General features: G+C 30.8%; 1 protein-coding gene across 1 annotated transcript; it reads right to left on the minus strand.

The window, feature by feature from the left end:
- Positions 1–13,313: 13,313 nt before the first annotated feature.
- On the minus strand, positions 13,314–14,024 carry LOC109788067 (uncharacterized). The gene has a single exon (XM_020346703.2). The coding sequence runs from the start codon at positions 14,022–14,024 to the stop codon at positions 13,314–13,316; it is 711 nt and encodes a 236-aa protein (XP_020202292.2).
- Positions 14,025–15,550: the final 1,526 nt, after the last annotated feature.

Below are 15,550 nucleotides of genomic sequence, written 5' to 3' on the forward strand. Positions count from 1 at the left end.
TAATTGTAAGACTAAAAATTGATTTAAACATATGTTATCAATCTAAACAACATATTCAAATCAAATATAAGTAAAAGTATAATTGGAATGAGATAGAGTCATTGCAAAGCAATTTTGCTGATATTGTAATATTCGTTCAATTTTTTTTTCTACCGTCGCTAAATTAAATTTGATGGAATATTTTTTTAGAGAGAGGGACATAATAATTCATTTGATTCGTTAAAAATCATGATATAAAATATGATGAATATAATTTTTTTTTGTATTTAATTTATTTATGAGACGAAATAAAAAGAGAAAAAGTATATGACATAAAAATCTTATTTTTTGTTATTCTATAAATTATAAGACAATTTTTTGTCTTAATTATAAAAATAATCAGTCATATTTTCACAATCTCTAATAGGGATGACAAAAATACCCGCACCCACGGATATCTGTGGGTAAAATTCGCTACGGATAATAAATGGATAGACTAATTGGGTACCCGCAGATAATGGAGACGGGTAATTTTTTACCCATTTATAAACGGGGCGGGGGCGGGTATGATGATATTCATATTCATACTCGCGAGTACCGTTGAATAATTTTTTTAAATATCCTAATTATCCTTGTACTACATAACCCTAAAATTACACTCTCTCTTCTTATTTTCTTACAAAAGTTGATGAAGCATGTTATAGAATTATGTTGGATGTAATTTGATTAATTTTTTAGGTTTGATTGAACCAACAAATTTTGATGTATTTTAAGTTGTTTACTTTCGTTTGAAATTATGAGTTTGAATTATTGTAGCTTTATGATAAGACTTTAACTTACTTGTGAGATTGATGTATTTTAAATTATTGATTATCTTGCATTTTTATTATTATTTCAACAAAATTAATGTTAAATACAAGTTTAAAATTAACATTAATTTTTTATTTTTTAATATTTCAATGAGATTAAATATAAACTTAAAATTATTTGTAATATAATCTTTTTAATTTCTTAAAAAAATTATAAATATCCATGGATATCCACGGATATCCGTGGGTATTCAAGAAATTTATAGATACCCTCTTAATGGATACCTGCACGAATATAGGGTGGGTACGGGGCTAATTTTCATCTAGCGGGACGAGGTATTACCCGTCCCCATGGAACCCCATTGTCATCCCTAATCTCTAATTATCATTATTATTCAACTATCATTTTTGTTATCAACTACTATCATGATAATCACTTATTATCATTTTATTCAGATTATTATTATTTTTACTATCATTATTATAATGTTATCATATATCATTATTAAAATTTTTATAACTATTATCTTCCTTGAAATAGTAATAATTTATTATGATAATTAATATTAAAAATGATATTATAATTTATTTGTGTCGTCTATTATTTACCAAACATAAACATTTATTTATTTTCTTATATATCCTGTGGCTTAACATGTTTCAAGCATACGATAAGAATATGTTAAGTTTATATACATAACTCTATCAATCACAAAGTTCAATGGACACGAGGGTGCCAATTAATTAAAGGTCCTTGAGTGTTTCACTACAAAAATATGGATTGTATTTGTATACGAATATATGATTGTAAAAATTGACCAAATTCAAACATTGATTTTTTCTCCGTGTTCAATTCAAAACGGTAGAGTCAACACTCAATTGTAATGTAAATCCCGTCATTTGCTCAAGAATTGAATGCTAGACAATAACGAAATATTATTTCAAAGAACTACATGATGAAAAATTACCACCATCGTCACCCTTCCTCAACCATTTAGCAACTATCACAGATTAATATTAGGAAAATTTCTACTCATCTCACCTGAAACCTGTTTAAATGACATTCATTTTTCTTTAGTTTTTAATTGAATATTAATTAATTTATTTATTTATCTAAATGACATATACAACCTCTTATATAAAATAATATCATAGATTCACTATTAAAAGAGAACAAATAATTAATACAAGTGTCAATAATTACATAAAATTTGATCTTTTATTCAATTTTAACTCCCAAATTATATCATAAATAACATTCATGATGTGATTTAAAAAAATATGTCAATTTCAAGAAATAATTTCAAAAAACAAAATTAAAAATTATTATATTCTAAATTGAAGAATAAAAAAAATTATAAAGAAAACAAAACATTAAAGGTAATTCAAAAATAATATATATATATATATATATATATATATATATGATTAGAACAATATAAATAGACTTTTATTTTTTCTATATTTCTAACTTTATTTAATGATGTTATTTTAAAAATAAATAAAAAATCGTTAAACATTAGAGAAGTATATGTCAGGAGCTAGGGTTGATTGTAATGTTTCCTTATTATTACTATTTCAACGGAGACTTAAGTTCTCTACCAGAAAGAACCACAGTCTACCCATGGTTCGTCCCATCATGTTTTTGAACCCATGGTTCGTCCCATGACTGTGGTACATCAGCAAAGTTTACTTTTTGTGATTTTGTTTTATGATTTATTAGGTTGGATTTGGACCCTTTAAACCCTAAATTAAGATAAATGTTATTTTCTCATTTGTTTAATTTTTATTCAGTTGTGATAATTACAAAACCAATAATGTAGTCCTTATTTGATATTTATTACTTGACGACCAACGACATGAGTACTTGATGATTATTATAGTTCCTGTCAGAATTGTCATCTTTGGCAATTAGTTTAGCTACTAAAACTGATTATTTAACCCTCTCAAATGACGATTATTTTTTAATAGTGTAATGGTTTTCTCACTTTACATAACTTGTATTAAAATTTTAAATTTGAATATTTGTTTTGGGCAAAGAAAAGTATAGATTATAATAATGTACGAACTCACGAAAGATAGAAAAATCAAATTCGATATCAAGGTCATAATTAATAAGAAGAAAGGAATTTAATTAATCATGTTATCCTCACGAAACAAATTAGAAGTTATTTAAATTACATATAATTTACTTTAGTTGACAGTCGTAATGTTTAATATTTAGGTGAAACAAGTAATTTCATCCAAAATAAATTTTTTTCTTCCTGAAGTTAAAATGAAAATGATGTGTATGCGTGTGTGAGGTTACATGATAAAGTTTATATAATTTAATTAATACTTAAACAGTATAAATTATCCTGATGATCATATAGCATTCTTAAGTATGTAAAAATTATATAGACCTCTGTAAATATGTAATAAATATTTAATGCTATTTTGGACTATATTTTTTTTTTTTTTGTTTTAAACTTTTTTATTTCAATTTTTTTTTATGTTTTACACATTTTAAGTGATATTAATTTTTTTTCACATAAAAAATTAGCAAAAAACTTGCACCTAACATGATCAATTTCACTTAAAATCTATGTTAACATTAGGTTCAACAAACTTCACATTTAATAAAATTTTCATTAAATAGTATTTATTAATTTAGTCGGTAAATTAAAGTTGTAAAAAATCTGTAAGTTAAATTTTTAACAAAATAAGTCACATACACATTTTTTTTAAAATTAATTAATACTTTGATACAATACATTATATCATACTATAATAAAACATAAATAAATATCTATTATTATTACATATTAACAAATTATAAATGACCTAATAAAATTTAATAAACATAATTATCGTGATAATATCAAATTGTTTAATGTTTTGAAACTGGTGCACGAGTTGACAAAAATTTTCTAGCGCGTGATATACATTTCTTTTTCTATTTGAAAAAGAGATAATTAAAAGAGGGAAGAAGCATTGTTGGGACTCTTTCTTATGCCACAAAAAATGTTGCACATGTAACAAAGTTAGTTGGATCGCATGATTTTAATGTAATCAAATAAATCCACCATGTTTTCCTCATATGGAATATTAGGACCCTACCAATTCTAACATAACTTGCCACCTTTGGCATAAAATACAAGTAGATATGGAATCATCCGTAGCTAGCTAGCTGTGTACATTTAATCTTCTCATTTGACTTTAGGTGTTTTTGCAAACTAAATTAACCTAAGTCACCTATCATTTATGGGTTCTCATCAAATCCAAATCTTTGACATTTCTTCATAGGGTGTAGTTTTTGGTTTAATGGCGGCACCACGCCCTCAAGAAAATGACAAATAGCTAGTTGTGGAATGTTGGCATATACGTTTCATTTTGAAAAACTGTTTTTGCAACAGTAAACTCGGTTGGAACAGCCACGTAATAGGAAACAACGTGCTTCCGATTTTCACGTTGCTTTCCTGATCCCTTTACTTGCTACGGTTAACATATAATGTATGTGGTCCATTTTTCAACCTATTATCAAATAACTTGCGGATATGGTACCGTGATTCCCGCACGTTTTTCTCCAACGTTCAAAGAGGCTCTACGATGGATTAGAGCTCTATAAAATTGAACACGTATCTCTGTTTTGGGTCCCTAAGCCTACTCTCCTCTTTAGTATACTACATCATCACGTATAGAGAGCAAGGGTTCAGAAACCTGAAGGAGCAAGCGAACAACAATGGCTGGAGGTTGGTCCTTTAATTTCCGCAATTATGAGAATGATCTGAACGTGTTTGCTTTTGTTTTTGCCATGTTTAGATCTTTAGAATATTAGTTCTTTCATTTGGTATCAGAGCACGTTGTTTCCTCTGCCTTGTTTTGTATCGGGTTTTTGGGTATCTCTTTTCAACCCCATAATTGTTTCTAAAACTGGAGAGGGAGTAGAGGATGATTTTTCTACCGTTTCTGTAATTAAAATGGTGTTTTTCGATGTTCAAAACGTGGAGAAATGGTCGGGTTTTCATTTCGGGTTCGCGGGTCACAAACGGGTACAAATGACCCGTCTAAAGGTTGAAGACGAGTGAAACGCAATGTGTTTTCGCGTTTTGTTTGTTTGTTTGCTATTGACAAGCATAGTTTTTATTTTTAAATTGTATCATACTTATGAGAAAAAGCGCTTGGTGGAGTGGTTTGTTCACTTGGGATATAACTGTCATGGCATGGGTTCGAATCTTGTTGGTGTCTTGCATGTTTTGATTTCCCTTTATTTTTATATATGATGAGTCACGCGCATGCTGATCAAATAATTTTTAATTTCTTGCATGTTTCGTAATTACGTGGTGTAATTATTTTTGTAATACATGTTATTCTTGGCTGCATTAAATATTGGAAATTAAGAATAATGATTATTGAATATTATATGCTTGTCCAATATTTGCTTATATTTATTTTATTTTGATATTAAAATAAAAATAAGATTTATTTATTTTATATTAATGTTTAGTGATACATATAATTTTAATAAGTTAGAGAATAGCCACAACATCTTTAATTAATCAAAATTATATAATTTTAAAGATCACATTAAGAAAAATATTAATTGTAATTAATTATATGTGATGTGATGAAATATACCCACAGGAAATTTCTTACATTTGTATGATTAATTAGGATGAAATATTATATTATATTTCTTAATTTACCCACAGGAATTAAGAAAGGAAACATAATTTGATAGTTTTATCATAAGATTACATGAGTCTAATTGAATATGACTTTAGCCCACAGGCAAGTTTTATGTCACTAGATTCGTTAAAAGAGACATGTTTGCATTGGTAAAACATGACATTTATTTTAGTCTCAAGTTATGATGATGAACATGTTTTTTGACATTTGCAGTTTCTCAATCTATGAATATTTTTGATATAAAGTGTGTCATTCCCGAATTAAAGGGTGACAATTATAAGGTTTGGAAGGAGAGAATTCTTCTTCATTTAGGCTGGATGGACATTGACTATGCTATTAGGAAACCAGCACCACCAGGTATTACTGAGACCAGCACTCCAGATGCAGTTGATCTTTATGAAAAATGGGAGAGGTCAAATCGTCTCTCTGTGACGTTCATAAAGACCAACATTTCTGCTGGAATTCGGGGTTCTGTTGACCATCATGACAATGTCAAGGATTTACTACAGGCTATTGATGAACAATTTACCACATCTGATAAATCTCTTGACAGCACCCTCATAATGCAGTTCTCATCCTTAAAGCTCACTGGGATTAAAGGAGTGCGTGATCATATCATGCGCATAAGGGATATTGTGGCTCAACTGAAAGCTTTAGAGGTTACCATGTCTGATTCTTTCCTAGTGCACTATATTTTGTGCACCTTGCCTCACCATTATGCCCCCTTTAAAATCTCTTACAACACACATAAGGATAAGTGGTCTATTAATGAATTGTTGACCATGTGTGTTCAAGAAGAGGAAAGGTTAATGATGGAAGAAGGAGAGCAGGTGCTCTTAACTGGTTCTTTTAAGAAAAAGAAGAATCAAGATAATAAGAAGGGAAAGATTCCAGCTCAACCAATTATTAAGAAAGAATCCAAGTGCTTCTTTTGTAAAAAGAAAGGACACATGAAGAAGGATTGTTTGAAGTTTAAGAATTGGCTGGAAAAGAAAGGTAATTTATTTGCTTTTGTTTGTTATGAATCTAATATGACTAGTACTAATAATAACACATGGTGGATTGATTCTGGATCTACAATCCATGTTTCTAATACCTTACAGGGTATGCAAAACCTAAGGAAATCAATGGGAAGTGAGCAATGCATCTATTCAGGAAGCAAGATGAGTTCACATGTGGAGGCCGTTGGGACATGCAATTTAGTTTTGAGCAGTGGTTTTATTTTAAATTTAGAAAAGACTTTTTATGTTCCTAGTTTTAGTAAAAACTTGATTTCTATTTCGCAACTTGCACCTTTGGGTTTTTCTTTTAAATTTATGGATTCTGGTTTTACTTTGTTGAATAAATCCAAAGTTATTGGTTTTGGTGAATTACGTGATGGTCTTTACTCTATTAATTTGCAAAATAATGACGCTGCTTATAATTCTATGCATGTTTCTTCTGGGTTAAAACGTTGTGTTATGAATGAGGATTCTTCTATGTTGTGGCACCGAAGATTAGGACATATCTCCATTGATAGAATTAAACGATTAGTAAATGATGGAGTACTTAGTACTTTAGATTTTGCTGATTTTGAGACTTGTGTGGATTGCATCAAGGGTAAGCAAACTAACAAGTCCAAAAAGGGTGCCAAGAGGAGTTCAAACATACTAGAAATCATTCATACAGATATTTGTTGTCCGGACATGGATGCAAATAGTCCAAGATACTTCATCACCTTTATTGATGATTACTCACGATATATGTACCTTTACTTACTTCATTCTAAGGATGAAGCCTTGGATGCCTTTAAAGTTTTTAAGGCTGAAGTAGAGCTACAATGCGGAAAGCAAATTAAGATTGTGAGATCAGATAGAGGTGGAGAGTACTATGGTAAATACACAGAGAATGGACAAGCACCTGGTCCATTTGCGAGATTTCTTCAAGAACATGGGATTGTTGCCCAATACACTATGCCTGGTTCTCCAGATCAAAATGGTGTGGCAGAAAGAAGAAATCGAACATTGATGGATATGGTGAGAAGTATGAGGAGTAATGCAAAACTTCCTCAATTCTTGTGGGCTGAAGCACTTAAAACGGTTGTGTATATAGTAAACCGAGTTCCAACCAAGGCTGTTTCAAAGACACCTTTTGAGTTATTCTAAGGTTGGAAACCCAGTTTACGACATGTACGCGTTTGGGGATGTCCGTCTGAAGTAAGGATTTATAACCTACAAGAGAAGAAACTAGACCCGAGGACTATTAGTGGGTATTTCATTGGATATGCTGAAAAGTCCAAAGGGTATAGATTCTATTGCCCATCTCATAGCACTAGAATTGTGGAATCAAGAAATGCAAAGTTTCTTGAAAATGACTTGATCAGTGGGAGTGATTTAATTCAAGATATTAGTTTTGAAAAGGATCACTATGAAGTTCAACCCTCTCAATCAAATGACAGACTGGTAGTCAATCACGCTCCTTCAGTTCAAAGATGTGTTAGACAACCAGTGATTCAAGTTCCACAAGTTGTTGAAGATTATAATGTAGATCAAGTTGTTGACCAGGAGCAACACGTAAATGTTGAACAACCTATTGAGCAATCGGTTGGACAACAAGTTCCTGACCAAAGTGATGAGACAACATTAAGAAAATCTACTAGAGTCAAAAGATCAGCAATTTCTAGTGATTATGTAGTGTATTTACAAGAATCAGATTATAACATTGGAGCCGAAAATGATCCTGAAACATTTTCACAAGCCATGAATTCTAAGGAATCAAATTTGTGGTATAATGCTATGAAAGAAGAGATGAATTCTATGAAGTCTAATCAAGTCTGGGATCTTGTTGAGTTGCCTCATGGTGTAAAATCCATTGGATGTAGATGGGTCTTTAAAACTAAAAAGGACTCACAAGGTAACATTGAAAGACATAAAGCAAGACTTGTTGCCAAAGGATTCACTCAAAGAGAAGAAATTGATTATAATGAGACATTTTCTCCTGTATCTAAGAAGGATTCTCTACGAATAATCATGGCATTAGTAGCTCATTTTGATTTTGAACTACATCAAATGGATGTGAAAACAACATTCCTTAATGTTAATCTAGAGGAAGAGGTTTATATAAAACAACCTGAAGGATTTTTCTCTAGTGATGGTGAACACTTAGTATGTAAGCTTAACAAATCCATCTATGGATTAAAACAAGCCTCACGCCAATGGTATTTAAAATTTCATGAAGTTATATCTTCATTTGGTTTTGAAGAAAACATCATGGATCAATGTGTATACCAGAAGGTTAGTGGGAGCAAGATTTGCTTTCTTGTTTTATATGTGGATGACATTTTTCTTGCAACTAATAACAAGGGTATGTTGTACGAGGTGAAACAATTTCTCTCAAAGAACTTTGATATGAAGGATATGGGTGAAGCATCTTATGTTATAGGCATTAAGATCCATAGAGAAAGATCTCGAGGTATTTTGGGTTTATCTCAAGAAACCTATATCAACAAGGTTTTAGAGAGGTTTAACATGAAAGATTGTTCACCAAGTGTAGCTCCCATTGTGAAGGGTGACAAACTCGAGTTGAGTCAGTGCCCGAAAAATAATCTTGAGCGGGAACACATGAAAAATATTCCATATGCTTCAGCTGTTGGAAGTCTTATGTATGCTCAGGTTTGTACTAGACCTGACATTGCATTTGCAGTTGGAGTTTTAGGAAGATATCAGAGTAATCCTGGTGTTGACCATTGGAAAGATGCAAAGAAGGTAATGAGATACCTTCAAGGAACAAAAGATTTCATGCTCACATATAGACGGACTGATAGTTTGGAGGTGATAGGCTACTCTGATTCAGACTTCGCTGGTTGCATTGATACCAGAAAATCTACAGCTGGCTATGTTTTTATGCTGGCTTGTGGAGCTGTATCTTGGAGCAGCAGAAAGCAGACCTTGACTGCTACTTCTACTATGGAGGCTGAGTTCATTTCTTGTTTTGAGGCTACCTCACATGGTGTATGGTTGAAGAGTTTTATATCTGGGCTTAGAGTTGTGGACTCAATTGCTAAGCCATTGAAGTTGTATTGTGATAACTCCGCTGCTGTTTTCATGGCTAAGAATAACAAAAGTGGAAGTCGAAGTAAGCACATCGACATTAAATATCTAGCCATAAGAGAACGTGTTAAGGAAAAGAAAGTTGTCATTGAGCACGTTAGCACTGAGTTAATGATTGCTGATCCTTTAACTAAAGGCATGCCACCAAAGAATTTTAAGGATCATGTAACTCGAATGGGACTTGGTTCCATGATGTGACAATCATTGTAATTACTTGTTAAAACTCTTATTTAGTTTGATGTTTTCTCATTTATCTTGTGCACATACCTATTTACTTTGAGAAAACTCATTAATTGTGACCTGGAATAAACGTATGGTTTATTCATTAGAGCTAAGAGATTAGGATGAGAGACTTAATATATTGTGATACATGGGAGATAATACTCATTATCAAGAGGACCTATCACCATGATTCATATATTTGGTTTCCTATTTGATTGATAATTGGATAAATGGACCAAGTGGGAGAATGTTGGCATATACGTTTCATTTTGAAAAACTGTTTTTGCAACAGTAAACTCGGTTGGAACAGCCACGTAATAGGAAACAACGTGCTTCCGATTTTCACGTTACTTTCCTGATCCCTTTACTTGCTACGTTTAACATATAATGTATGTGGTCCATTTTTCAACCTATTATCAAATAACTTGCGGATATGGTACCGTGATTCCCGCACGTTTTTCTCCAACGTTCAAAGAGGCTCTACGATGGATTAGAGCTCTATAAAATTGAACCCGTATCTTTGTTTTGGGTCCCTGAGTCTACTCTCCTCTTCAGTATACTACACCATCACGTATAGAGAGCAAGGGTTCAGAAACCTGAAGGAGCAAGCGAACAACAATAGCTGGAGGTTGGTCCTTTAATTTCCACAATTATGAGAATGATCTGAATGTGTTTGCTTTTGTTTTTGCCATGTTTAGATCTTTAGAATATTAGTTCTTTCATGGAACACCTGAATAATTAAGAAATGAATTGGACTGATTTTGGTGTCATTTACTCATTATATGTGACAATGAACAAAATTCTAAGGTTACTCAACATTGTTTAAATCCATTTTAGTTGGCAATATGCTTATGTTCTTAAATTTACTAATTTACGGTAAATAAAGTTTGTTCAAAGTAAAATGTATAAGATGTTTTAATTAATTTTAACAATCTTTATTTACCGTAAATTAGAAAATTTAGGAAGAACGTAATTTTGGAAAAAGGAAATTTGATTTGGTGCGTGCTTATTAAACTTTCTTTTATCAACATGGAGAAAAACAGTACTTATTTAAAATAAATGCGAATGTGTCCGATGTTGTATTAGCTAAATTTGCATAATGTTTGATAGAGGATAAACCTTTCGATAAAAAATTATAAAAATCTAATTGGAATGTAGTCATAGTATAAAATTCTATTTTTACACCAGAAATTAATTCTACTTGAAAGGTGTATTTCACACACCTTAATTATGCAACTAGAAAAAAATATATCTTTCTCAATTATTTCAAATCATTACATTTTTATCTTATTTGTGCTAGTGCAAAAATGATATTTAATAGAATTTTTAATGCCAAATGTCATCCACAATATTAAAAAGTAGCGCAATGATATTTTTGCAATTATTACAAAAAAATTTATTATATATGTTGACATTTTATAGAATGTTAAAATATTATATATTGTTGAGGTCTATGATAAATCTAAAACTAACATAGAATGTCCAAAATAATTCATATGAAAAGTCTCTTACACAATAATATTGTATATTTGATTTTTTTATTATCCATTTTTTAATTTTAAAAAAATTGTGTCATAATTTAAATAATTTATAAATAAATAATATAATTTATATATTTAAAATATTTATTTAATATAAATTAAAGTATAATAAATATATAAATTTAAAATATTTATTTATTATGAATTATAATATAATTATATAAATTAAATATTTAGTATGTGTAACGCACAAATTAAAATATTAGTTAAACTAATATAATTTAATCTCAAATAGAGCATATATGTTTTTTCCCAACTTAACCTTGTCCAAGGATAGGTTATCTGTTTGAAGATGTAGGATAATTCGTGGCTGGGTCCATATCAGCTTCAGGTGTAAAGTTTGGATTGACAAAGATTGGTGTAATATTAGAAGTAAAAACATCCTCATTGAGCCCTGTGGTGGATTTATTCTGAAAAGAGAAAATGTATTCATAAAATCGTACATCTCTTGAGATGAAGATTTGATTATTGTTGATATCAAGAAGTTTGTAACCCTTGAAGCCTTGAAGGTAACCGATGAATACTGCAGCAGTTGCTCGAGGGCTGAATTTGTGCCTGCTAGAAAGAAGAGTAGAGGCATAACACAAAGCTGAATGTCTTGAAATCAAAATAGCTAGGAATCTTATTGTAGATGAGCTCATAAGGTGATTTATAATTTAAAATAGGACTAAGAGTTCTATTCATAAGGAAAACTACAGTTTTTACACAATCACCCCATATATGAAGGGGAACATTGGATTTAAACATCAAGGCACGAGCAATGTTAAGGATATGTAAGTGTTTCCTTTCCACAACACTATTCTATTGTGGTCTCTCTACACAAGAAAATTGATGCATGATTCCTTTCTTAGAAAAATATTCCTTAAAAGCTAGTTCCTTGGCATTATCATATCTAAAGGCCTTAATAGTAGTCTAAAATTGATTTTCCACATATGAACAGAATTTTGGTATGATATCAATGCAATCAGATTTTATTCTTTAACAGGTATATCGAAGTAAATCTACTCTTATCATCTACTATGGTGAGAAAATATCTATATCCATCACAAGTAGGTATCCTAAAAGGTCCCCAAATATCAGCTTGAATTAAGTAAAAAATATTAGCACTAAATTTTTTAGAATTATGAAAAGGTAGTCTATTTTGTTTTGCTAGATTACATGTACTACAATGAAAATTAGAATTGATATCAGTCAATTGAGTTTTATTAGCATTGATTCGGTAAACAGCAGCAAGAACGTGGCCCAACCTTTTTGTGCCAAGTATTATAAGTAACAAAATTACAAATTTCACTACAAACAGAAATTAAAAAAAAACTTAGGAAATTCAAAGAGAAGAAGCCCTTGATGTGGTCTAGTGATGCCAATCGTCCTCAAGGTTTTCAGATCTTGAAGAATAACGCTGTTAGGTTCAAACACAAATCTAAAACAATTCTTATTTATGAGAGTTAACAAAGATAACAAATTAAATCTGAAAGTGGGTATATGTAGAACATTATGCAGGAAAATCTCATTACTAAGCTTTATACTTCCTATGCCTTTTACCTAGACTTTAGTGGAGTTAGGCAGTAAGACATGAGAATTGATAAGAGGTGAGTGTGAATTATACAAGGTTTTTGAACAACATATATGTGAAGTAGCACCAGAATCTATAATCCAAATGTGGTTTTTATCATAAAAATCAACATTCATGCATATACCTGTAACATTGGTAGCTATAGCATCAAGATTGTTTTTTGATTGTATTTGATTGTTCAAGAGAGTCATCAGTTGCTGATACTGAGCAGGGGTCAAATTTAAGGAAGTATTTGATTTCGAGGATTTAGGTGAAATATCAACTTGATTTACAACTTGTGGTTGACGATTTTTGAAATAGTTAGGAAGGTAACCCACAAGTTTGTAACATTTATCTTTAGTATGTCCAAACATTTCATAGTGAGCACATTTGGGTCTTTCTTTCTTGATAAATTTACCTTTTTTGTTATCAAAATTTGTTTTAGAGCTTTGATTCACAGCAAAAGCCATATATCATTAGAATGAGCAGAAGTAGCGTGAGTGACAACGATTTCTTTCTGTGTTTCTTCTTGAAGAATAAGGGAAAAAACGTTACCAATGGAAGGGAGGGGGTCAGAGAGAAGAATCTGGCCACGAATTTGGGAAAACGAATCATTGAGTCCCATGAGAAAAGACATGACATATTCTGACTGCGTGTGTTTATGAAGAGATTCAAGCCCTCCACAGGTGCACTGAAAGTTTGGTTTGTAGCTTGCTAACTCCTCCCAAATAGATTTCAGTTTGGTATAATAAGTGCTCACATCATCTGAACCTTGTTGAAGAGACATTAATTGTCTCTTTAGATGAAATATTATGGGTCCACTCTTTCTTGAGAATCTGGTTTTCAAGTCATCCCAAATTTCTTTTGTTGTTGTAGCAAAGAGAATGCTTGTAATGATTTCTTTTGAGACAGAGTTGTATATCCAAGATATAACCACGTTGTTTCCGCGATTCCAAGCAACAAAAGTAGGATCTTCTACATCAGGTTTCGAGAGGGTTCCGTCAGTGAAAGGTAACTTGTTCTTCACAGAGAGAGCCACATGCATCGCACGACTCCATGTGGTGTAATTCTTGTGATCAAGAAGCTCCGAAGTTAGGACAAGCCCTGGTCCATCCGAATGGTGCAAGAAAAGGGGGTTTCTTGGATCCATAAGCTGTTCTGCCATGTGCGTTGGCGATGTGGGAGTGATAGGTGGGCAAGAGACCTCACGACAATGGTGGCTGTAAAGAGACACGAACTGAGCAAGAATTAGTAGCAAGATAACCCACGAGCAAGAAATGAAAAAAAACTATTCATCTGATACCATATTAGAAGTATGATAATCATGAATTCATGAAGGAATTGAAATGGAAAGAGAAAAATAATTTTCTGAATATATTCTGTTGTATCTCACAGATTGCATGAAAGGAGGATATATATATCCTCTATCTCTATATTGTAAGAAACTACATATCTGGTATTTAAAAATAACTAACTAAAATTAACTGAGTGAAATAACTAATCTAATATTATCTGTTGAGGTTAACACGAAAACTCAAAATTCAATTATTTTTACATACATATCATCACAATTTTTTACTAGAAAAAATGAAGCACATACATTTGACAAATGTGTTAGCTTTCCAATTTGGTTGTGATTGACCCAAAACAAAATTGTACTAGTTTAATTTTTAATGCGTTTACATTTTTAAACAATATCATTACATGAAATATTATATAAAATAATGTATAAAATATGTCACTATAAATATAATATATGTAAGTGTAAATTTATTTAACATATATTCATACATAATTTTAATGTTGATTTTGAATGAGAATATGAGAATATGAGAATAACTTTTTGAATGAGAATAACTTATACTTACACTTTTTAATAATTATGAAAATATAATTGTAGAAAAAAATAATTTTTAGTAATAAATATTATTTTATTATAGCGTGTTTTATTGCAAAATATTTTCTTTTGTAATGTGATTTATCGATACATTTTTTTATAAAAATTATAAAGAAAAAGAATAAAATTAACCAAGTCAGGGGTTTAGGATTCGCTCAGTACGTATTGAACCATATTAGGTTGAGAAAATACTATCTTGAAACATATTTTCGACTGATTTAGCCAAACAAAAGAAAATGCCCTAAATTGATGAGACCAGCCAAACATGCCAATCTTCGAAGCTCTATTATTTTATTTTATTTTTTTGGTGAATTCTTCGGAGCTCTATTAAGAACTACACTGAACCACCTTAAAACTCTGAAACGGCATTCGATTAAAGTCCTTGATGAAGGTGATATGACATGTTGGAGCCTTCTATTGTACCATAGGGTGTGAACTACGTACGAATGTAACATATATATTGATCAATATTTACAACCTTATCAAGGTTTTTATGGATGGGGAATTTGTCAATGTTGACACCAATTAAGGAAGTGCTTGACTTGTTTAGGGCAATTTAAAATCACTAAATCCAAGTCTTCAAAGAGATCGTTTCAAGAGAGATAAATAAATTAAAAGTTCCGTAAAATAACGTATATGGTATTTTGATAGAAAACAATAGTGTAAATAATTATGAACTTTCAATTTCTGATACTCGTTAAATATAATTCAATTCTACTAAATTAGTGTGTAAAATGAAAATTATTTTTAACGTTTTTTTATTTATAAAAAAAATTATAATAACAATAATTAAT

The sequence above is a fragment of the Cajanus cajan genome, chromosome 2 (assembly GCF_000230855.2).
Source record: "Cajanus cajan strain Asha chromosome 2, NIPB_CcT2T_4, whole genome shotgun sequence".
NCBI lineage: Eukaryota > Viridiplantae > Streptophyta > Magnoliopsida > Fabales > Fabaceae > Cajanus > Cajanus cajan.

Bases quoted from the DNA above. Each gene is read 5' to 3' on its own strand.
- LOC109788067 (XM_020346703.2), bottom strand. From the start codon at position 14,024: ATGGCAGAACAGCTTATGGATCCAAGAAACCCCCTTTTCTTGCACCAT.